At 45.4% G+C, this 21,532-nt stretch overlaps 1 protein-coding gene and 1 long non-coding RNA gene across 2 annotated transcripts; one reads left to right on the top strand and one right to left on the bottom strand.

Annotated features, from left to right (window-relative positions):
* Nucleotides 1–9,276: 9,276 nt before the first annotated feature.
* On the top strand, nt 9,277–13,208 carry LOC123179769 (probable leucine-rich repeat receptor-like protein kinase At1g35710). The gene is made up of 2 exons (XM_044591644.1): nt 9,277–12,496; nt 12,584–13,208. Exons 1-2 carry the CDS (start codon nt 9,313–9,315, stop codon nt 12,943–12,945), a joined length of 3,546 nt encoding a protein of 1,181 aa, XP_044447579.1. The 5' UTR covers nt 9,277–9,312; the 3' UTR covers nt 12,946–13,208.
* Nucleotides 13,209–13,221: 13 nt separating this feature from the next.
* LOC123179773 (uncharacterized) lies at nt 13,222–14,190 on the bottom strand. Its single transcript, XR_006490588.1, has 3 exons — nt 13,765–14,190; nt 13,569–13,633; nt 13,222–13,311 (listed from the first exon to the last, which is right to left on the bottom strand). It is a non-coding gene; the product is annotated as an uncharacterized lncRNA (long non-coding RNA).
* Nucleotides 14,191–21,532: the final 7,342 nt, after the last annotated feature.

Here is a 21,532-nt window from a genome sequence, read left to right as displayed (position 1 = left end):
CGCCGGCACCCTCGCCTCCCCCACCGTCGCCATCGCCAGACGCCCCCGCTGTGAGCCGCCGCGCAGGTCCGGCTCTGTTTTTATTTTTTATTAGATTAATTTTTTGTTCATATATATATAATGTATATTTGTATGTATGTGGCTATATGTAAGTTCAGAGCATGTTTTTTATTAGATTAATTTCTTATTAGATTTATTACATTTTTTTTGTTCACAACATGTTTTTGTTCATATATGTATTTTTTTGTTCATATGTGTATTAATGTTTTTGTTGTATATATGTAATTTTTTTTCAATGTATATATGTATGTGGTAGCTATATATGCATGATGAGGGGGGTGGGGGTCGATATACCCCCTCCCCGATAATTTCAACATGAGGGGAGGTCGATACCCCCTCCCCGATAACATTTTTTAGAAAAGTTTTATATATCTAGCTAGGAAGAAAGGAAGAAGGAATGAACTAATAAGAGGATTAAGAAGAAAAATAAGAGGAGAAGAAGAAGGAATAGAGGAGAAGAAGAAAAAATAGACTCTCTATTTTTTCTTCTTCTCCTCTATTCCTTCTTCTTCTCCTTTTTTTCTTCTTCTCCTCTTTTTTTATCTTCTACTTCCTCTTCTTAATTTTTATCGGGAACTCCATTCCAAAATAACTTCAACATGATGGGCGGTCGATATATATACCCCCTCTCGACCGTGATAACTTATACCACGGGAGCACCCCCCCGGCCCTCTAGCTCGACCAAAACTCTCGAGGACACCCAAACCCTAGAAAAAACGATGTCGGTCTCCTACCCCCTCCCGCCGCGCCCCTACCCTTGAAGCGTTGCCGAGGCCACCCCAAACCCGGAATAAGCTAGATCTACGTTTGCACTAATATAGCCACCTGTTGTCATGTTTGTGTAATAATTGCCATGTTGTAATATTTGCAGAAACAATGGAGCACGGACGAGACGAGGAAGTAGAAGAGGTGTTGGGGGACATAATCTTAGCCGGAGGTGATATCTTGTCGTATCTTAACGACAATGATGGTCTAGAAGAACATGGTGAAGAATCAGTCTACGGTGATCGAAGAGTGGAGGAGGAAAGACATGATTATGATGGCTCCGGTGACCCAATGCTGGTGCAAGAAGGAGCCCATGGTGACGGCTCCGGTGACCGAACAGAGTCCGGCCAGGTAAATATATTAGTTAAGCCTGTGCTGACTAGCTAATTGATGCATTCATTGTTTTGGTATGTACACATATTAATTAACTCTCGTCTTTCTTCTTTTTTCTAGCCCTCCGGATCGAGCACAACTTCGGTAAAGAGACGAGGCCCGAAGAGAAAGTTGCGCTCGGATGAAAGGTTTGAGATCACAGCAATCGCGCGCGACGGCCAACCGATTGAACCCATCCGGACAAAGGAAGCATTTGCTGCTTAGTGCGGGGTTCTTGTTAGGGACAAGATCCCGATCAGCATCCACCAATGGTATAAGCCTAAGAAGGAAGACCCTGAGGTGTCTTATGTCAATGATATGCAGAAAGATGATCTTTGGACTGAGCTGAAGGCAAATTTCACCCTACCGCCAGAGGAGGATCCGGAGAAGCCAGTTAAAGAGCAATTAATCAAGTCTCATGCTCTTAAGAAGATGGCAGACCTATTCAGGAGGTGGAAGAATGAGCTGAAAACGTTTGTCGACAAAGAAGAGACACCAGAATTCATCGGCCGGTATGAGAAGATCAGAGATCACTGGCCCACATTTGTGGCCCACAAGACATCGGAAAAGAGTAAGAAGATGTCAGCGACAAACAAGAAGAATGCTGCGAAGAAGAAGCTTCACCATCGCACGGGGTCAGGTGGCTACCTCAAAGCCCGGCCTAAGTGGGCCAAGGCTGAGAATGATCTGCTTGATAAAGGGATCGAACCATAGACAATGAACTGACCAGACCGTTGCCGGGCTTGGTTCTTCGGGGCTGGCGGAAAATTGGACCCTGTATCAAGGAGGTGCATTTGGACGGACGAGCTTTTGAGAATACCAGTCAAGAGGCTTCAGCACTATATCGATGCAGCGTAGTAAGGGACGTTTGTTCCAGACAGAGAGAACGACGAGCTCACAATGGGCCTCGGGAATCCTGAGCACCCTGGACAGACACGAGGCACGCCAGGCTCCGTTCCATGGAAGGCTGGTTTTCCGGACGCAGGCGGTTACAAAAGCCAGGAGAGGAGGAAAAAAGTGGAGCAGACCCAAATTCAGAAGCTGCACGAAAGGGTTCAAGCGCTAGAGGAACGAGACGGCAATCGACATGCCGAAACTACCCCCGAAGCTACCCCGCCATCTCAGCGGAGAAGCAGCGTGGCTTCCACCGAGCTGCTTCAGCCCGAGCATGTCTTGACGGCTCCTGCTAGCTACCCCGTGGATGCTATCACGGAGTCTCAACATTGCCACCTTATGACGCAATGGATGAAATTCAAAGTCAAGGCGGCTGTTGGCTCTGTTTTACCTACTGAACCTGGCGCAACCTATCACTGCCGGCCGATTCCAGAAGGATATGCTAGGGTGATGGTGGATGAAATAACAGACGGATTTGAGGACCTCGAGCTTGACCACCCTACCGGTGAAGGGGAGACTCGGCTGGGTTCTGCTCTGAAGACTCCATGCCTATGGCGGAAGGAGCTCATCAACCTTCCGACTGGACGCCTCCGGCGAGTAAGGGCACTCCGCCTCCTCCTCCGGCGAGTGATCAGGACACTCAGCCTCCTTCTCCGGCGCATGGCGGCACTCCGCCTCCTCCTCTGGCGAGTGATCAGGGCACTCAGCCTCCTTCTCCGGCGCGTGGCGGCACTCCGCCTCCTTCTCCGCCTGCGCCAGCGCGCCAGAGCAGCCAGCCTCCTCCTTCTTCGCCTCGTCAGCAAGGGCGGAAGAGACCCGCCGCCGCTCCGGCTGCTCCGACGCGTCGTAGTCCTTCTCCTCCGCCTCGTAAGCAAGGAAAGAAGACAGCCGCAGCCGCTCCGTCTGCTCTGCTGGCGTCTAGCAGTACAGCCAGAGGCGGGAGGCAATACAGATTCGGTCCTTCTCTGAAGACTCTAGAGAAGTTACCATACGAGAGGACCGAGGAGGAAACCACGAAGATTGTGCGAGCCGAAGTGATGAACTTCTTTGAAGGGGTGAAAGCAAATAAACATCCACCTTCGGAGGAGAAGGTAGATCCGGTGAAAGCGAAGCGCACTCGGGCTGCCCTGACAAAACCACCAAAGTCTCCGCCGAGAGGCAACTATGAGCGCATTCTTGCAAAGACATTTGCCGAAGCGAAGCGGTCGGGAAGTACTGTCAGTGATCAAAGGTTAAAAGAACGACGAGCTGGGAAAAAAATTGCCCAGCTCGGCGAACAAGCGAACCAATCGTGCCCCCCGCTCAAGGTGTCTAGCGACATCGTCGCTAATGATCCGAGGATTGTGCCCGGTTATAGCAATCTTGGAGATTACCTGCCCGACGATGTACATTATGATATCTTGGAGGTGGACGAACACAAATACCATTACGGGAAGCTTCTCGTCAAAGATGAAAGATCTCTAACAACGATGATGCGAAGATTACATGATTGGTACATGAAAACCTGCAGAGAGTCTGGGGAGGAATACTTTGACGTTGAGAGTTAAACAGGAGCATGACCTCGTTGGAATTGAACTGTTGGATGTTCCATTTGAGGAGTTCTTCCAGTTTTTCAATCAAAAGGCCCTCGATAAATCAATGATCACTTGCTACTGTCTGTAAGTAGTACTACTTCTGTCATTAAGTCTCTCTATATAGGTCAGCTCTTTCATTGCATGTATTTATAATTATCCTCACTATATTATGCAGATTGAAGATCGCCGAATTGAAGAAAAGACAAATCCGTGATATTTGGGTTCATTAACACAAATCTCATAGATGCAACTGAGGCTAAATATCATGCCGAAAATACTGAGGCCAACTTGCTACGATCGTTGGTAATAAATGAAAACAAAGATATAATACTCTTTCCTTACAACTTCAAGTGAGTGTTACTGTCTTGTGCATATTCGGTTTCCCTTATTAGTCCAGGTTATAGTAATGTAATTGATGACTTATGCATGCGTGCGCAGCTTCCACTATATTCTCCTAGAGATTAAGCTTGAGCAGGGAGTAGTAACCGTCTTAGACTCGAGACGAAAAGATCCCCAGGACTATGCGGACATGACTCAAATGCTCGAGAAGTAAGTTAAATCGATCATTATCCACCATATCAGCAACTTTGTTCATTTCCTGATATCAAGTAATTGTTTTCTTTGTCTGGCAGGGTTTGGAGAAAATTCACCAAAAAAGCTCTGGGACTGCCGAAGAAGCTGCAATTTAGACACCCGAAAGTAAGTACTATAGTAGCATGTTCCGCGCATCTCCTAGTGATTCAAGCGCTAGTTTCATCAATACCATTTAGCATGCTTGCTTATCAGTTTGATTGACCTCTATTTCTTGTAAAGTGGTTGTGGCAGGAACCCGGGAATAATTACTATGGATACTACATTTGCGAGTCCATCCGCTACACGACCTGTGAGCGGGGCTACTCTGACGAACAATATGAAGTGCGTAAGGAATAATATTCATAATTTTATTTTATTATCATCATTTGTGTTGAATTTCATTTATTCATATATATATGTATTGACCCCCTTCCTCAAATTAGATCTTTCGGATGCGGGATGAACTCCTAGCACTAGATCGTATGCGAGCAATTCAAGAGGAATTGGCGGCATTCTTCCTTGACCACGTGATCGCTGAAAACGGAGAATACTATGTGGACCTGTATTCTTACAATTTAATTAGGAGATTATATTGTAAGAGATAATTATTGTATATATGTAGCCGGTAGTGTCGGATAGATATACGAGAACTTGTTGTTCGACCAATCTCTCGGAGAAGGAGAGGTGGTCGATATCACTTCTCTTTGTATGCATATGTTCATGACGATCTTCTGTTTCCTTCATTTGCTTACTAGTTAGCGTGTCTAGTCCTCTCCATACGTATATAGTACGTAGCGTCGACCAAGCACGGAGATTTTCGACGTTCAAAAACCGGGACAAAAGGCCCTTACCAACCGGGACAATAGGCCCTTTTTCTACTAGTGTTCTCAGATTTTCGACGGAATATCAGAGGTCGACAAGTGGATTTAATTTGCACTCATTTGATAACTCATAAATTACAAAGGGGCATACCTGGGAATATCGCCGTGTTAGATGTTACAAGCAGTCGACAACGTACGTGGGCCACCAGGCGTCGACCAAGTAGAGCTTGGATTTTTGCTTCAGTTTGCGTGGTGAAGATTCTGCTTGCTGTACAGGATATGAATTCCACATGACTTCCAACAAGACTTGTATGGTTGTACAGTGCCACTTCATCGCTTCCTCTGACACATGACTTCCAACAAGACTTGGGGTTCAGCATATGTGTTAACCACAATTTAACACTGAAACCTTATTTTTACAACCAGACACCAGTACGGAATTTTCCCACAACTTGTCCTTACGCTGTGCCACCAGCCACGAGTCCTTAAGCTAAATATTTTGTTCTATGTTCCAGCTGAAAAGAAAAAGGGAAACTCCACTGCAAGTGTTATCTCAAACCCATTCTGCACATTAGAAGAAAGTGAAGGCCGATGAGAATTGGGAAAGATCCTGTTTCATTTTTCAGCATGGATGAGAAAAGAAAAATAGAGGAAGATGGAAAACAGACAGCCCAGCAACAGCTGCCAAAGGGATGTGCTAGGATCCAAACAAGAGCTGCCAAAGGAACTTCCAGTAGAGAAAGATGGAAACACTGAAGAATAGTCATCCAGTAGCAACTTAAGACACTGAAAATTTTGGCATGGGGATACCTAAGTGAAATAGTTGGGTTCTTCTGGTTATTCTCTAAAGTATGGAAGCAATAGTAATAATTTGCACTGTTTTGATTACTCGTAAATTACAGAGGGGCATACCTGGAAATATTTGTGCATTGGATGTTACACGGCAACCAACACGTACGCGGGCCGGCAGATGTACAGAAAGCTCCGGTAACACACTTGAGCTTGGATTTTTCTTTACTTCAGATTCTGTGATGAAGATGCGGGCTCGGTTGTACTACCTCCTATTCCCTCGGACACAGGACTTCCTACAAGACTTGGGGTCCAGGATTTTTATTAACCACAATTAAACATTGAAGCCTTTATTTTTACCACCGCCGGTGGCGAAATTTCCACACAATTTGTCGTTGCATTGTGTCACCAGTCATGAGTCCTTGATCTAAATATTTTGTTCTATGTACATAACCGTACGTAGCTTAAGACATATCTTGCTCTATGAAAAGCGAGAAGGGAAACAATTTTAGAGATAAAGTAGCTTATGAGAAAAAGGCTTTCGCCCCGCTATATAGATATAGCAACCGCCCGATACAATAAAGAGTTCAATGCTGGGGCAAACAGCACAAGCATGCCTAAAAGAAACAAAAGAGAAAGAAGAGAGAAAATAATGTTAACAACGTCGGATCGACGAAAACGATGATAACCCGAAAGCGTTGCGCCCACCGGAGATGTACCACCTCGCTCCAGGCACCTCGAACCTCCGCATACCAAGCAGCACCTTCAGGAAGGAACACGACGACGACGACGCTGCCGCCCGGACAGGTCCTAGGGTTTCCCCCGATACGCGGAGGGGCGTGGGGAAGGGGAAGACCCGATGCCCTTCAGGAAGGAACGATGGCGCCCACGAGCGTCATCGCGTCGGTGCCGGCAAGCCGGCACGGATTTCTCCCATCCGCCAAACACCCACAACCCCGAACGGTCCGACGCGCTCCACCAGACAAGCCACCCACGAACGTGCGCCACCACGGTCTTGCCATCATCACCGCCGCCTCACCATGGTCATCGAAGCGAGACCGACGAGGACGAGAGGGAGCAGCCGGGAACGAGGAGCAGCAGCGACAGCAGCCACGCCGGAGGAGACAACCTCCACCGCCATCGGCGGTCACCGACCGGACGCGGCAAGGGGAGCATACCAGGCCCTCGAGGCCCGGCCGAGCCCAAAAGGGGCTCGTGAAGCACCCGTCGCCGAGCTGCACTAGACATGCCGCCGTCTCCACAACCCCCCGCACGAGCCGCGCCACCACCGCCCCCACCAGAGCCGATGCTGGCGAGACCGGGTCAGGCCCGCCTAGACCCAGATAGGGCCCATATCTGGGCCGGGAGGGCGCCCCCACGATCCACTGCGCCAGCCCGCCGCCAAGTGGCCGCGCCGCTGCCTCTAGGCCACCCGGAGCTGCGCCGCCTGGAGCAGCCGTCGCTGCCGGAACCACCGTCAACCGAGGAGCCATGGCACCGCGCGCGGGGAATGGAAATGCCGCCGCCGCCGCCAACACCACGCGGGCAGGGCCCGGTGGCGCAGGCCGGCGGCGGCGGAAGGAGGGGAAGGGGAGGGGAAGGCGCTGGGGGCCGGGAAGATGGGCCCCCGGTCGCCTCGCTCGGGGAGGCGACGCGGAGGGCGGGCCGGAAGGGGAGGGAGGGAGGTGGGGCGCGGCGCGGCGCACGCGGCCGGCGGCCGGAGGCGCGGGAGGGGAGGGGAGGGCGGCCGACGGCGGCGGAGGCACGCGAGGAACCCTAGGAGCGGATCAGATAAAGTAGCTTAAGACATAAATGTAGCACTTACAAATGAATGACCAAATAAACAAGGAAATACTGAATGCATATGCATATGCTTGGTTTGCTGTTGTGGCCTAAGATTTTCTTCAGTAGACAGACAGGTGTGTGTGCACAAGCAGAGTGAGGCAGCTCTCGTCTCAACCCAGCCTGGTTCTAATAGGTGCCTACCTACTTCTCTCTGCAGGAAATCTAGCAGCTAATTAAGACATATTACTTTCAACAACGGTCGAGTGTTACACAAGAAGTTTGGTCGACAGGCAAGGTTCTATGCGTGTACGTACTCATAACAAATTCACATGGAACAACAAATAATTTACTACTACTGTTTCAAGCATTGGTTGGCGAGGACGGCATGAGATGATACGCTATGAAAAGCCCAGGTACAGCCAACAAGGATCTCTATCAGAAAGGTGGATACCAACTCACCACTAAATTCAACAGCTCCTTTTATCACTCCACATCATTCCAAAATAAACAATTGGAGCCGTATAGCTATGTTGCGTTGTACATCTCTATGCACTGCTATGAGGTACCAAATTCCTGCCTAAAATAGTAATAATCTGCACACATTTGATTACTGGGAAATTACAAACGGCATATCTGGGAATATTGGAATGTAGGCAGACGTACAGAAAACGCCGGTAACCCACTTGAGCTTGGATTTTTCTCTTCAGCTTGTGTGGTCATGATGCTGCTCGGTTGTACAGGCATTGAATTCAACACAAATTGTAGCCACTGCCTCATATTCCCTTGGACACAGGACTTCCAACAAGACTTGGGGCCCAGGATTTGTATAAACCACAATTCAACACTGAAACCTTTATTTTCACAACCGCCGGTGAATAGATTTCCACGTAAATTTTTGTTGCGTTGCGCCACTAGTCACAAGTCCTTGAGCTAAATAGTCTGTTCTAGTTTGTCGTTGCAATCAACACGTACATGGGTCCGCGGACGTACAGAAAACGCTAGTAACCCACTTGAGCTAAGATTTTTGCTTCAGCTTGTGTGCTGGAGATGCTGCTTGATTGTACAGGCTTTGATATTCCACAAGTTACAGCGAAAAAGGGAACATTTTAGAAAATAGGCTACTTCAGTTTCTTCATAATTGGAGCAGTGACCAAAGAAATACCATCAAACAAGTCACAGAAGATACTGTCAAATAAACAAAGAAATATTATCAAACAAATCACAGGAGATACCAGCAAATAAAAAAAGAAATTCTATCAAACAAATCACAGGAGATACCAGCAAATAAAAAAAGAAATTCTATCAAACAAATCACAGGAGATACCATCAAATAAAAACTATACTGCAATGTTAACTCAAGTCCATTCAGTGCATAAGTTGTCGACGGAGGAGAATTGGGAAAGATATGATGAGTAGGCGTACGCCGTGGGTTTTCTAGGAATAATTCCTGTGTCATTTGTCCACATGAATGAGGAAAGAAAAGGAGAGGAAGAGATGGCGACGCTAAAGAAGGAAAACAGGCAGCCCCGTAGCAGCTGCCAAAGGAGATGGCGACACTGAAGAATAGTCATCCAGCATCAGCATCCACTCAACTCGTGTGTGTTCACTGAAGGATCTCATAACACTATTTAAATATCAGTTGAGTTGCGCTGTGTATTGAATCACCTCCGCAACACATCATGCAAACAGTGGGCAGCAAAATGCCATCTTCCCCAACACCATTGCAGTACCTCAGCCTAATGTTGGTGCCATGCCTTCTTATCTTGCAAGAAGCACGGGCGGCGTACCATGGAGGGATCTCAACGAGGTCTCAAAGCATGGCCCTTCTCCACTGGAAAGCCACAATAGCAAGCCCACCGTTCCAGATGAGCTCTTGGAAGGAACACACAAGCCCCTGCAACTGGACAGGCATCATGTGCACGGCTGTTCACCACGGCCGCCGCATGCCCTGGGTGGTGACCAACATCTCCTTGCCGGATGCCGGCATCCATGGCCAGCTTGGTGAGCTCAACTTCTCGGCCCTTCCATTCCTCACATATATTGACCTAAGTAACAACAGTCTCCACGGTGCACTACCCGTTAGTATCAGCTCCCTCTCAGCACTTTCGGTTCTTACCTTTCGCGACAACCAGCTCACAGGGAAAATTCCCTACGAGTTTGGTGGCTTGCAAAGTCTCAAGCTGCTTGTTCTGTCATTTAACAGACTCACAGGACGTATCCCTGCGTCTCTAGGCAACCTAACAATGTTAACTGATCTTGCCATTCACCAAAACATGGTATCAGGTCCCATTCCTGAGGAGATTGGAAGGCTTGTCAACCTACAAATTCTTCAGCTAAGCAACAACACCTTAAGCGGCATGATACCGAAAACCCTTGGAAATCTGACCCAGCTAATTGGTTTGTACATGTTTGGTAATCAACTTTCAGGGCCTATACCCCAAGAACTAGGAAGGCTAGTCCATTTACAAATTCTTCAGCTTCACTCAAATGATATTTCAGGTCCAATTCCAATTTCCATAACCAATCTCACTAAGATGAACCAACTTTTTCTCTTTGAAAATAAAATCACAGGTCCAATACCCCCAGAACTAGGCAACCTCAGTATGCTACAACAACTTGCTCTCTACACAAATCAAATAACAGGTTCAGTACCCCCAGAACTAGGGAACCTCACAATGCTCAATGTACTTGTTCTCTATACAAATCAAATCACAGGCCCAATACCTTTAGAGTTGAGCATCTTGATGAATCTACAGTTTTTAGACTTGTCCAGCAACCAAATATCTGGCTCTATTCCTAACAGCCTAGGAAATTTAACCAACCTAGAAGTACTATCCCTCTTTGAAAATCAGATAACAGGACCAATACCTAAAGAATTGGGCATCTTGCTGAATCTTCAAGAGTTAGACTTGTCCGAAAACCAAATATCTGGATCTATTCCTGGCAGCTTGGGAAATATAACCAAGCTAGCAGCACTATCCCTCTATGTAAATCAGATAACCGGTTCCATTCCCCAAGAGATCGGCAATATGATGAACCTTGAAAGTTTAGGCTTGTTTCAGAACCAAATTTCGGGATCAATACCAAGAACTTTTGGGAAGTTGCAAAGCATCCAAAAAATGCAAATCTTCGACAACAAATTATCAGGTTCTCTTCCTCGAGAATTTGGATATCTCATCAGCCTTATTGAACTTGGGTTGGGTATCAACTCCCTTTTAGGACCTTTACCCGCAAATATATGTTCAGGTGGTAGACTTCAATACCTCAGTGTATCTTCTAATATGTTCGATGGCCCCATTCCAAGAAGTTTAAAGACATGTACAAGTTTGGTTCGACTTCGCCTTGAGTCGAACCAACTAACAGGAGATATATCACAAGATTTTGGTGTGTATCCACAACTCATACAAATGCGATTAGCGTCAAATAGACTCTTTGGGCAGATCTCAACAAATCTAGGTGCATGTACGCAACTAAAAGAACTAAATCTAGCACAAAATATGATCACGGGTTCCATACCACCAATCCTTTCTAAACTATCCAATCTAGTAGAACTAACACTCGATTCTAATCATCTCATCGGTGAGATTCCACCAGAAATCTGTAGTTTAGCAAATCTGTATAAACTCAACCTGTCATCGAACCAATTATCTGGATCCATACCTGCACAGATAGAAAAGCTAAGAAATCTAGGATACCTTGATATATCTAGGAATAGACTGAGCGGATCAATACCTGAGGGACTGGGGGCCTGCATGAAACTAGAGTCCTTGAAGATTAACAACAACAAATTCAATGGGAGTTTGCCTGGTGTGATTGGAAATTTAGCAGGCCTGCAGATCAAGTTAGATGTGAGCAACAATAATCTTGGTGGTGCATTGCCGCAGCAACTTGGGAATTTGGAGATGCTAGAATTTCTGAATCTATCACATAATCAGTTTAGTGGCAGCATTCCGTCCACCTTTGCAAGCATGGTGAGCCTTTCAACACTTGATGTGTCCTACAATGACTTGGATGGACCAGTTCCAACAACACGGCTACTCCAAAATGCTTCAGCAAGTTGGTTTCTTCACAATAAAGGTTTGTGTGGCAACATCTCTGGCCTCCAACTTTGCGATTCAACTCCAATTGCAGCCGATCACCACAAACGGAAGATACTTGGTTTGCTTTTGCCAATTGTTCTTGTGGTGGGTTTTGGCATTTTTTCTGCAATTGTTGTCATAATAATGCTGAGTCGTAACAAGAGAAAACCACAAGAAGTTGTTACTACTGAAGGAAGGGACCTATTCTCTGTTTGGAATTTCGATGGAAGATTAGCATTTGACGATATTGTAAGGGCAACAGAAGACTTTGATGATAACTACATCATTGGAGCGGGAGGATACGGAAATGTCTACAAGGCACAACTCCAAGACGGGCAGCTAGTTGCTGTGAAGAAGCTGCATCAGACAGAAGAAGAGTTGGACGATGAAAGAAGGTTTCGCAGTGAAATGGAAATCTTATTACAGATCCGCCAACGAAGCATTGTCAAAATGTATGGATTCTGCTCCCATTCAGCGTATAAATTTCTTGTGTACGACTACATTCAGCAGGGAAGCCTCCACCAGATGTTGGAAAATGAGGAGACAGCAAGGGAATTGGATTGGCAAAAGAGAATTGTCGTTGTAAATGATGTGGCTCAAGCAATATCTTATTTGCACCACGAATGCAGTCCACCTATAATCCATCGAGATATAACGAGTAACAACATCTTACTTGATGCAACCTTCAAGGCTTTCGTCTCAGATTTCGGCACAGCAAGGATTCTTAAGCCTGATTCATCAAACTGGAGTGCACTAGCGGGGACGTATGGGTACATAGCTCCTGGTATGTACTAGTATAACCTTCCTTCTCACGTCTGAAGCATTTATCTCTATCTATTTGTACCTAACTCTAATGTCTTATTATGTGCAGAACTCTCGTACACATCTGTTGTCACGGAGAAATGTGATGTCTATAGCTTTGGTGTGGTTGTGCTAGAGCTACTTATGGGGAAGCATCCAAGGGATCTATTAGACGGTAGTTTGTCAAATGGGGAACAAGCTATGCTGGTGAAAGATATTCTGGACCAGCGACCGACAACACCAACAGCAACAGAAGAGAATAGCTTAGCTCTGCTCATCAAGCTGGCTTTCTCTTGCTTGGAATCTTCTCCACAAACAAGACCAACCATGAGGCAGGCATACCAGACACTCATCCAGCGACCCTCTTCTAGTTCCTCTTCCGTGCCTTTCAGTGCACTAACACTACAGCAAGGGATGCATGTTGACATGTGATCTGAATTCTGGCGAGAAGCCAGGGACTATCGTAGCGGAGGCCAACTTAGGTTCCCGCTTTAGACTCGAGTCACTCATATGCCACACATATTATTACCTCCTGTATGACACACGGGATGAGTTGATGACTCATTCTAAGTCTATGTATTTGTAGAAAATCTCCTGATATAGGAAAATACCACGGTGAAAGGACTTCCAGGAAAATTACCACACGGAGCTAGGTGCAGGAAAATTACCAACAGCAAGGAAAACTAGTTGAGTCAGTACCTCATCATCAATGTAATCTGGGACGTAGTAGTTTCTACCGATAGTTTCTTGTATTTCATTGCTCACATGCATAAGATCCATCATCTCGTATTGCATGCCCTGCAGAATATAGAGGCAGGTATGGATTCAGATGCAATTGAAACAAACGTAGACAGAAAAGATAGACAATCAAATGAGAATCTTGAAAACATGAACAATCTGGTAAACAACAGGATGCTGCATACATCTATATCTTCAATCCTGACAGTTTCCGTCATTCATTTCAGCTCTTTATTGGAAGTTACCATTGCAGTCATCTGTTAATGAAAGAGAATCCGAATCTAACATGAACTAGACAGGAAAGTAAGGCAACATACAGTGTGTTGAGCATCTTTAGTTCACTCTGATGCAATAGTACAGCATGTCATGTTGTCCTTCATACCTGTAGGGAAGGCATATGGAATACAGATATTAGAACATGGTTTCTCTATTAGATAAGAACACAACCTTTACAAAAATGAGCTATTCCAACGAAGGAAATAGAATATATAGGTGTGTATGAAGGCAACATACAACGAAAGGACATTTCATCGAATAGGTAGTGTTGTGGGAAGAGAGGTGAACAAGACGTCGCTGGGGGTGCTGTGGGCATTTCATCGAACAGGTAGCGTGCCGGAACTAATCTTTGTGGCCCTGGTCAACTATCTCCTCCAAATTTTGAGTCTTCTCCAAGAAATGGATGCTCAAAGCACCAAAATCAGCAGCAACCACCAAATTCTCCTCATCCATCGCATCAATCACCAGAAGTTGTAAGATTTATTAGGCCGAGAGAAGACGGCGGCAATGGAGCAAGTACTAAGTTGAGGCGGAGGGTGAGCAGCGGTGGCGTGGCGAACAGGACGGATGTAGAGCAGCGAGGAGAAGAGGACGGTGGTAGGGAGGAGAACAGCGGCCGGGTCACCGCCGTAGCTCGGCCGGCACTGCGAGGAGAAGACGACGGCGACGGGGCCAAACCCAAACAGCTGTTTCCCCTGTTTTTATTTTATTTTTATAAGTTTTCTCTGGTTTCTTTTGGTTTAAGGTGGATTTTCTGTTCTCCATCATTTTTTCCTCTGATTTTTTATTTTTCTTTGCCATTTTTATATACATTTATAAATATAGCTCTGTTGTATATATACTCTGTTGCTTTTATCTTGAATCCTACTGATCACATTGCATTTGAATGCATGGGCAATTTATTTGTGAAAGTGCGTTATATCGACTAGAGGGGGGTGAATAGGCGATTTTTATGAATTCTTCACTGATGAATTTGTGGGTGAGGAAATTCCTTAGCGAAGAACTACTTGCAGCGAAATAAGTACTCAAAAGTATACATAGCAGAACACAAGCATAGTCATCATGATGAAATGAAAACAAGCACAGAGTAAAGAAAGCGTAATCACAGGATAACACAAGATGAAGACAAACAGACTGAGGAAATTGAACTGAGGAAATTGAGAAATTCTTCAGTCAAAGTCTTCAAACACAGATATGAACAAACATACAACACAGTAATGAGGAAATGGAAGAGTTGAGGAAATATAACCAGTAAGCTTGGTGAAGACAGTGATTTGGTAGACCAGTTCCAACTGCTGTCTCAGTTGTACGTCTGGTTGGAGCAGCTAGGTATTTAAACCTGAGGACACACAGTCCCGGACACACAGTCCTCACTGTATTCTCCTTGAGCTAAGGTCACACAGACCTCGCCCAATCACTCGTGGTAAGTCTTCAGGTGACTTCCAAACCTTCACAAACTCGGTCACTCAGCGATCCACAATTTCCTCTTGGATGCTCTAGACCATGACGCCTAACCGTCTGGAAGAAGCACAGTCTTCAAAGGTGACAAGCGTCGGATCCACGCAGGATCAATCTCTTCAGTGATGCTCAATCACTTTGGGTTTGTAGGTGTTTGGGTTTGGGTTTTCCTCACTTGATGATTTTCGCTCAAAGTCCTCGGAGGATGGGATGCTCTCAATTGACAAGTGTCAGTTTCTCTCGGAGCAACCAACCAGCTAGTGGTTGTAGGGGGCGGCTATTTATAGACTAGGGAGCAGCCCGACATGATAAGACATAAATGCCCTTCAATGATATGACCGTTAGGTGGGTAGATATGTTGGGACAGCTGGCGCATAGCACAACAACGGTCGGAAATTTGAGTATCAAATTCCTCAGGGCTATCATATTCCTCACTGTGTAGGCAATCTGCACTGGCGAATTCCTAACTCCTTAGTCAGAGCAAATTCCTCAGCGACCAGAAGAACTTCGTCTCTGTCACTGAAGAATATGACTGAACTGTATGAGATTTCCAATGGCTTCACTCGAAGGGATTGGTAGGTGTAGGATTTTGAGTTGAGCATCACATGGAAATTTTTCCTTTGTATTTCCTCGACCCCCTTTAACAGTACGGTGTTTCCTAAGACTCAAGAAAGAGAAAATGAAACTACGAAAACAAAAGTCTTCACGCTTCATGTTCCTCAAATGAATACCAAGTGTTCAAGGTCACACCAATTTCTTCACTTTCAAAGTCTTCAAAAAGTCTTCAGAAATACCAAAGTCTTCAGTCGAAGAACTTCATTTTTAGGGGTCGACTTTCTCTGTAAATATCAAACTCCTCATAGACTTATATACCTGTGTACACTCATAAACACATTAGTCCCTTAACCTATAAGTCTTCAATACACCAAAATCACTAAGGGGCACTAGATGCACTTACAATCTCCCCCTTTTTGGTGATTGATGACAATATAGGTTAAGTTTTCAACGGGGCTAAACATATGAAGTGTAAATACTGATATTGAGGAATTTGATTGCAAGATATAGAAGAACTCCCCCTGAAGCTGTGCATAGTGAGGAATTTGCTTTTGAAGCAATGCACACTTGAAGAATTGAATCATGGAGATCTCCCCCTATATCTTGTAATTCATACACGCTTTTGACATAATATATGAAGAAATTGAAATGCATGATGAAATATGGTGACTGATGTAATTCAGCGTGCGTGCAATAATATTAACGAGGAATAAGCATGCAGAAGAAACATCAAAAGTATCAGACCATCATAGAGTTTAAGTTTACAACTCGATCCAACAAAGTCATCAGAAGAATGAGAGTTGTAACTTTAGAAAAAAACGCCCATAAGATAGACCCGCTTGAAGACTAACTCAAATTTCTCCCCCTTTGTCATCAAATGTCCAAAAGGGTCGAAAATGAGGACTAACACCCCTGAAGAATATCAAGGTGATGAAGGAGCATCAGCGTTGTTGGGGTCGTTTGTTGATGTAGGGCCTGCCGTAGTGTCGTCCAAGTCTTCATGTTCATCAGTGTCACGTGATGAAGAATAGGAGCTGGCCACCAAGGAAGGAACCTTGACCTTCTTGTACTTCTTCGGAGGAGGTGCAGCCCAGTCAAGATCTTCCTTGAGACCCATTTTCTTCATATCTTCTTCACTATAGACTTGAGATAGAACAGCCCAGGTGCGGTTGAGGGTTTCATGAAGGTAGTAATGGTTTTTCTTCACTGCATTGTGGGTAGCAGTCATGTTGTGAAGAATTGAACCAAACTGACGCTTGACCCATTTATGATTGCGATCAACCTTCTGATGAAGACTGAGGAGAAGCTCACGGTCAGTCATCACCCTGGGTGCTGTGCCTTGAGGATTTTGCTTGGGTGCGTTTGCGGCAGAGTCATGGGTGGCAGAGTCATCATTAGTGGAGCAAGATGCAGCCTTGCGAAATTGTCCATCCAATGAACGAATGCCTTCATCAATTACAGCAGTAGCCTTGCCCTTTTCATCAACTGAGGAAAATGTCCGTTTGAAGACTTCAATTGGGGGCAAGTAGCTGCAATGGTTCAGTGTATCAGCTTTATAGTTGAGTGAAGACCTTGTCCTGATGAATCTCATAATCCAAGATGCATAAGGCTTCAACTCAAATGGTGACATGGCGACATTGGCCAGAGTCCTCATGAAGAAATCATGGAAGTTTATGGGAATGCCATGAATGATATTGAAAAACAGATTCTTCATGATGCCAACGACTTCTTCTTCATTTGAGTCGTGGCCCTTGATAGGACTCAATGTCTTCGTCAGAATGCGATAGACAGTCCGAGGCACATACAACAATTCCTTCACAAGGAATTTTGTTCTTGGGGCTTGACCTGGCTTCAAAGGCTTCATCAGCACTTGCATGTAGTGATCGGTAAGCTCAGGTTCATTGTAGACGCAACAAGCACCTTCAAGGGGCGGACTGAGAGGTAAGGCACGAAGAAATTCAGTAGCTGGTGCCTTGTAGTGAGTGTTTTCAGACATCCAGTCCAGCACCCATGAATTCACATCTTCAGAATTTCCGGTGATGTGCAACGTCGCATAAAATTGAAGAATAAGTTCTTCATTCCAATCACAGATGTCAGTGCAGAAATTTAACAATCCAGCGTCATGAAGAACACTGAGGACTGGCTCGAAGCACGGCAGAGATTCCATATCCACGTGAGGAATGTGCTCATGATCGAAGACTTTGTGTTTGTTGAACAACACTGAGGAATAAAAATTTGTCTGGCTGGCAGTCCAGAAACGCCTCTTCCTTATGCGAGCAGAGTCATAAGGGTTGTAATTAGTGAAGAATACATGCTCGCCAAAGAAGGCATCAGTCTTGAATTTTTTCTTCCTGGAGAATGGATCCTTTGGCTTGCGCAGAGGAGTGTCAGTGAGTTGCATCACAACCTCAGGAATCGCAATCTCAGGTTCTTCAGGCCGAGGAATTTCTGGTTCCTCTTCAGTGGCAGCCTGGTTCTTGAATTCTTCATTTTCATTTTCTTCAGCACTAGCAGCTGGAATGTCTTCATGAGCTTCATCAGATCCCATTTGAACTGTAGTGACTGGGGACTGAGGAATTTGCTGCAGTGGAGTGAAGAGTGGAGAATTGGGGTGCTAACTTTCCCAAAAGTCATCATTCATCACTGGTGTGGTACAGCCAATGTCCACATCTTCTTCTTCAATTTCTTTAACGCCGGCCTCTTCAGCAGTGAACTGGGGCATAGGCGAGGAAACAACTGGGGTTGAAGGGATTTCATCCACTTCAATTTCTTCGTCCATCTGCTCTGATGTAGCAGCAGAAGGAGTTTCTTCATCAGATCCGCTAGGGATCTCATATTCTTCATCAAAAGGGATGATTTCCTTTGATGGCATGGAGGAAACTGGAACAACATCAATTGGATTAGCAAATGAACTTGTCAATTTCTTCATCTTCTTCGGTGCTGAAGAATCTGAAGGAGTTGATGCTTTCCTCTTCTTCACTGCTGCACGCTCTGCAGCCTTGGTCTTCTTCACATCTAATGCAGATGGAAGGATTGGAGTTGGAGTAGGTGCAGGAGGAGCAGAGGAATTTGGTTCAGTTTCTTCAGGCACAACTGATCCAGTTGCCCTGACCTCCTCATTTTCTTCAGGCGCACCACTAGTGGGTGCCCTGGCAATTTCTTCAGTGGCTGGAATGCAGTCATTAGCCTTGGAACTCACATTATCTTCAGCAGCCTGATTGTCATCAGCGGTGCTGGCATGTTCTTCAGTTGGCTAAGCAGATGCTTCAGCCTGAGGAATTTCCTGTTGCGTTGGAGCTGCAACATTGGTGGTGAACTGCTCAGTCAGTTTAACAAACCTGACCTTGGCTCCTTTCCAATCAGCATAGTAAGCATTGAAATCATCGCTGAGGACTTTGATTTCAGACTGGATCTTTACAAGTTCATCAGTTGTCATAGAGACAACGTTGTTCTTCAGGAATTTCTCCTTCCTGTACTGTGCTTTCTTGAGCTGCCTGGCCTTCTCATATTTCCATTTTTCTTCTTGGATGAAATGGGTCAGCATCTGACTTTGGCCCGGTGTCAACTTGAAATCAGGCATAGGAGTGTTTGGGTCCTTGTGCCAGAGATCAATATAGTCGAGGATCAACTTTGGATCCAAAAGCAGTGGCACATTTGTGCCCTTGGCTGTAGCGGCCCTGACTTGCCTATCTCTGATGATCTCAGCAAGTTCTTCATCATCAGCTTCGTCTTCTTCAGACGGCACTTGGAAGGCGACCTGCTTCTTCTGAGGACTTGGGCGAGAGCCTCGTCCAGCAGTGGTCTTTGTCTTCAGCAGAGAGGGTCCTGTTGAAGAATTTGGTGCAGCTGAGGAACTAGCCGAAGCTCCTAAGGCAATAGAGATGCCTGTAGTCCTTTGGCACGTGGCGAGATGCATAGGTGCTGAGGATTTTGTCGGAGCAGCTGAGGACTTTGGAGGAGCAGGAGCGGCTTGAGGAATTGGCCGTGAGGGCTTAGCTGAGGAAATTGGCCGTGAGGGCATTGAAGAAGAGGCACTTGGCTTGTGCGCAGGCTTCTTTGCCATGGATTTCTTCGGCCTTACAGAGGCCTCAGCAGCAGCAGCAGCAGTGGAATCTTCGTTGAATTTCTTCACTGCATCTTTTCCCTGTTTGGCCAACTTGGCCTGGCGCTTGGCCCATTCTTCAGGAAAATCCTCACCGCGCTTGATGCTAGTGGGATCTGCCTCTTGGCCAGGTGCCAATGGTGGTCTTGAGCATGGAGGAGTAACAGCGAATTTCTTCATGTATTTTGGAGTCACATACCTGTACTCCCTCCACTCTTTTGCCCATCTCCTTTCTATCCTCTGAATGTGCACCTTGCACTGATTCTTATCTTCCTCAGGGGGTGTGCAGTACCCAGCATAAATGTCCTCAGGGATTTCAAAGGCAGTATTGACCTCAGGCTTCTTTCCTCCTTTCTGTGGCTTCTTTCCATCAGTCACTTTCTTCAGTTGAGGAATTTGAACAATTGAACTCTCTGAAGAAGTATGCAACTTTTCTTCGAGGAACACTGCAAATGAGTTAAGTTGATGAGAACCTAGTGATTCAGCAGCGGACATGAATACCTGTGAACAGAGTATAGTTGCGAGGAGTTTGGAGAGGTCATATGCGTTCTCAGAAGGTTTTTCAAAAAGAACAAGTTTGAGGAATTTGACCAGATGAGTCTTGAAGAATTTCACTAAGCGTTCTTTGTCTTAGGTTCCAGAGTTGTATAGATCGAAGATCCACACAATTGAGGAATCTTGAAGAAAAATGATGCTTAGAGAAACGAATCAAGAACAGATGACAAGTGAGGTGTCCAGTGTGCGAAAAATTGAGGAATAAACACCTTTAAAGATTTTGTAGAAGTCATTTGAATCAAAGAGGGCAGTAAACGTAACTTTTAATTACCCTGAACGAAGAACACGACGAACTGGGATGTAGAGAAGTGAAGCTCGTCTGTGCAGATCTTCCACGCCCTAACTTGGCGGAGGAAGACGACTACAGCGGCGGCGGAGTGAAGATTTCCGCGACCGGCGCCAGTACGGCGACGACGAGGTCGAGGCAATGAAGCTCTTCCTCACCGGCGACGATGATGTAGCGGCGGCGCTAGGGTTTGAGAAGCTCGAGCTGGAGAGAGGTCGAGCGGAGTAAAAGATGTGAGGAAGGGGAGAGGGGGTATTTATAGCCACGGTGAAAAACTGTTCGCCCGAAGAAATTGGACGAACGTGCCCCTGACCCTTCTCATTCGCTTGACATGTGTCACCCATGTACCGAGAAGTGGAGATCGTGTTAGATCGTGGGTGAATAGATAAGTATATCATGGGAAGCGGAACGGTTTGAGTGGCAAAGCCGAAAATTTGGATAAGATAAGTTAAAAGTTCCGTTCGCAAATTCTTCAGCTGACAAGGACATAGTGAAGATTTTGAACGAGATTCAAATAGAACGCACATGAAGAATTTGTGAATAGATTGGGTTGAGTATAGCATAGAGGGGGAAGGGTCCGATCACATTCACTTAGCAGAAAAACCAACCTGAAGAATTAGCCATAAGTGAATGCTGTAGAGGACATAAACTCATATATATATATATATATATATATATATATATATATATATATATATATATATATATAGCTAATGAAGAAAAACGACGGAAAGAGTGAAGATTTTGCAAAGTTGAAGAATATGAACAACTGAGGAATTTCAAAACTGAGGAAAAACTCAAATTGAAGATTTTCAACTTTTGTGGTGGCGTGACCCACCGTATAAGAATGATGATTTTAGACACCGTGTACAATTGTCGTAGGGTTCCGAGAATCAAATTCTTCATTAATTTCTTCACACTTAGAGTGTTATTCTTCATTGATTGAAGAAAAACGTTTCTTCATGTGTTGCACATCTAAGTCATCAATTTTGCATAAGTGTTAGGATGAGTGTCCTTTCCAAAGAACATTCGAAGATTCTAAGATATTT

The sequence above is a fragment of the Triticum aestivum genome, chromosome 1D (assembly GCF_018294505.1).
Source record: "Triticum aestivum cultivar Chinese Spring chromosome 1D, IWGSC CS RefSeq v2.1, whole genome shotgun sequence".
In the NCBI taxonomy this organism is placed as follows: domain Eukaryota; kingdom Viridiplantae; phylum Streptophyta; class Magnoliopsida; order Poales; family Poaceae; genus Triticum; species Triticum aestivum.
This window is presented reverse-complemented; position numbering and strand designations above follow the sequence as displayed.

Bases quoted from the DNA above. Each gene is read 5' to 3' on its own strand.
- LOC123179769 (XM_044591644.1), top strand. From the start codon at position 9,313: ATGCAAACAGTGGGCAGCAAAATGCCATCTTCCCCAACACCATTGCAG. The intron at 12,497-12,583 runs GTATGTACTAGT...TATTATGTGCAG, and splicing joins GTATGGGTACATAGCTCCTG to AACTCTCGTACACATCTGTT.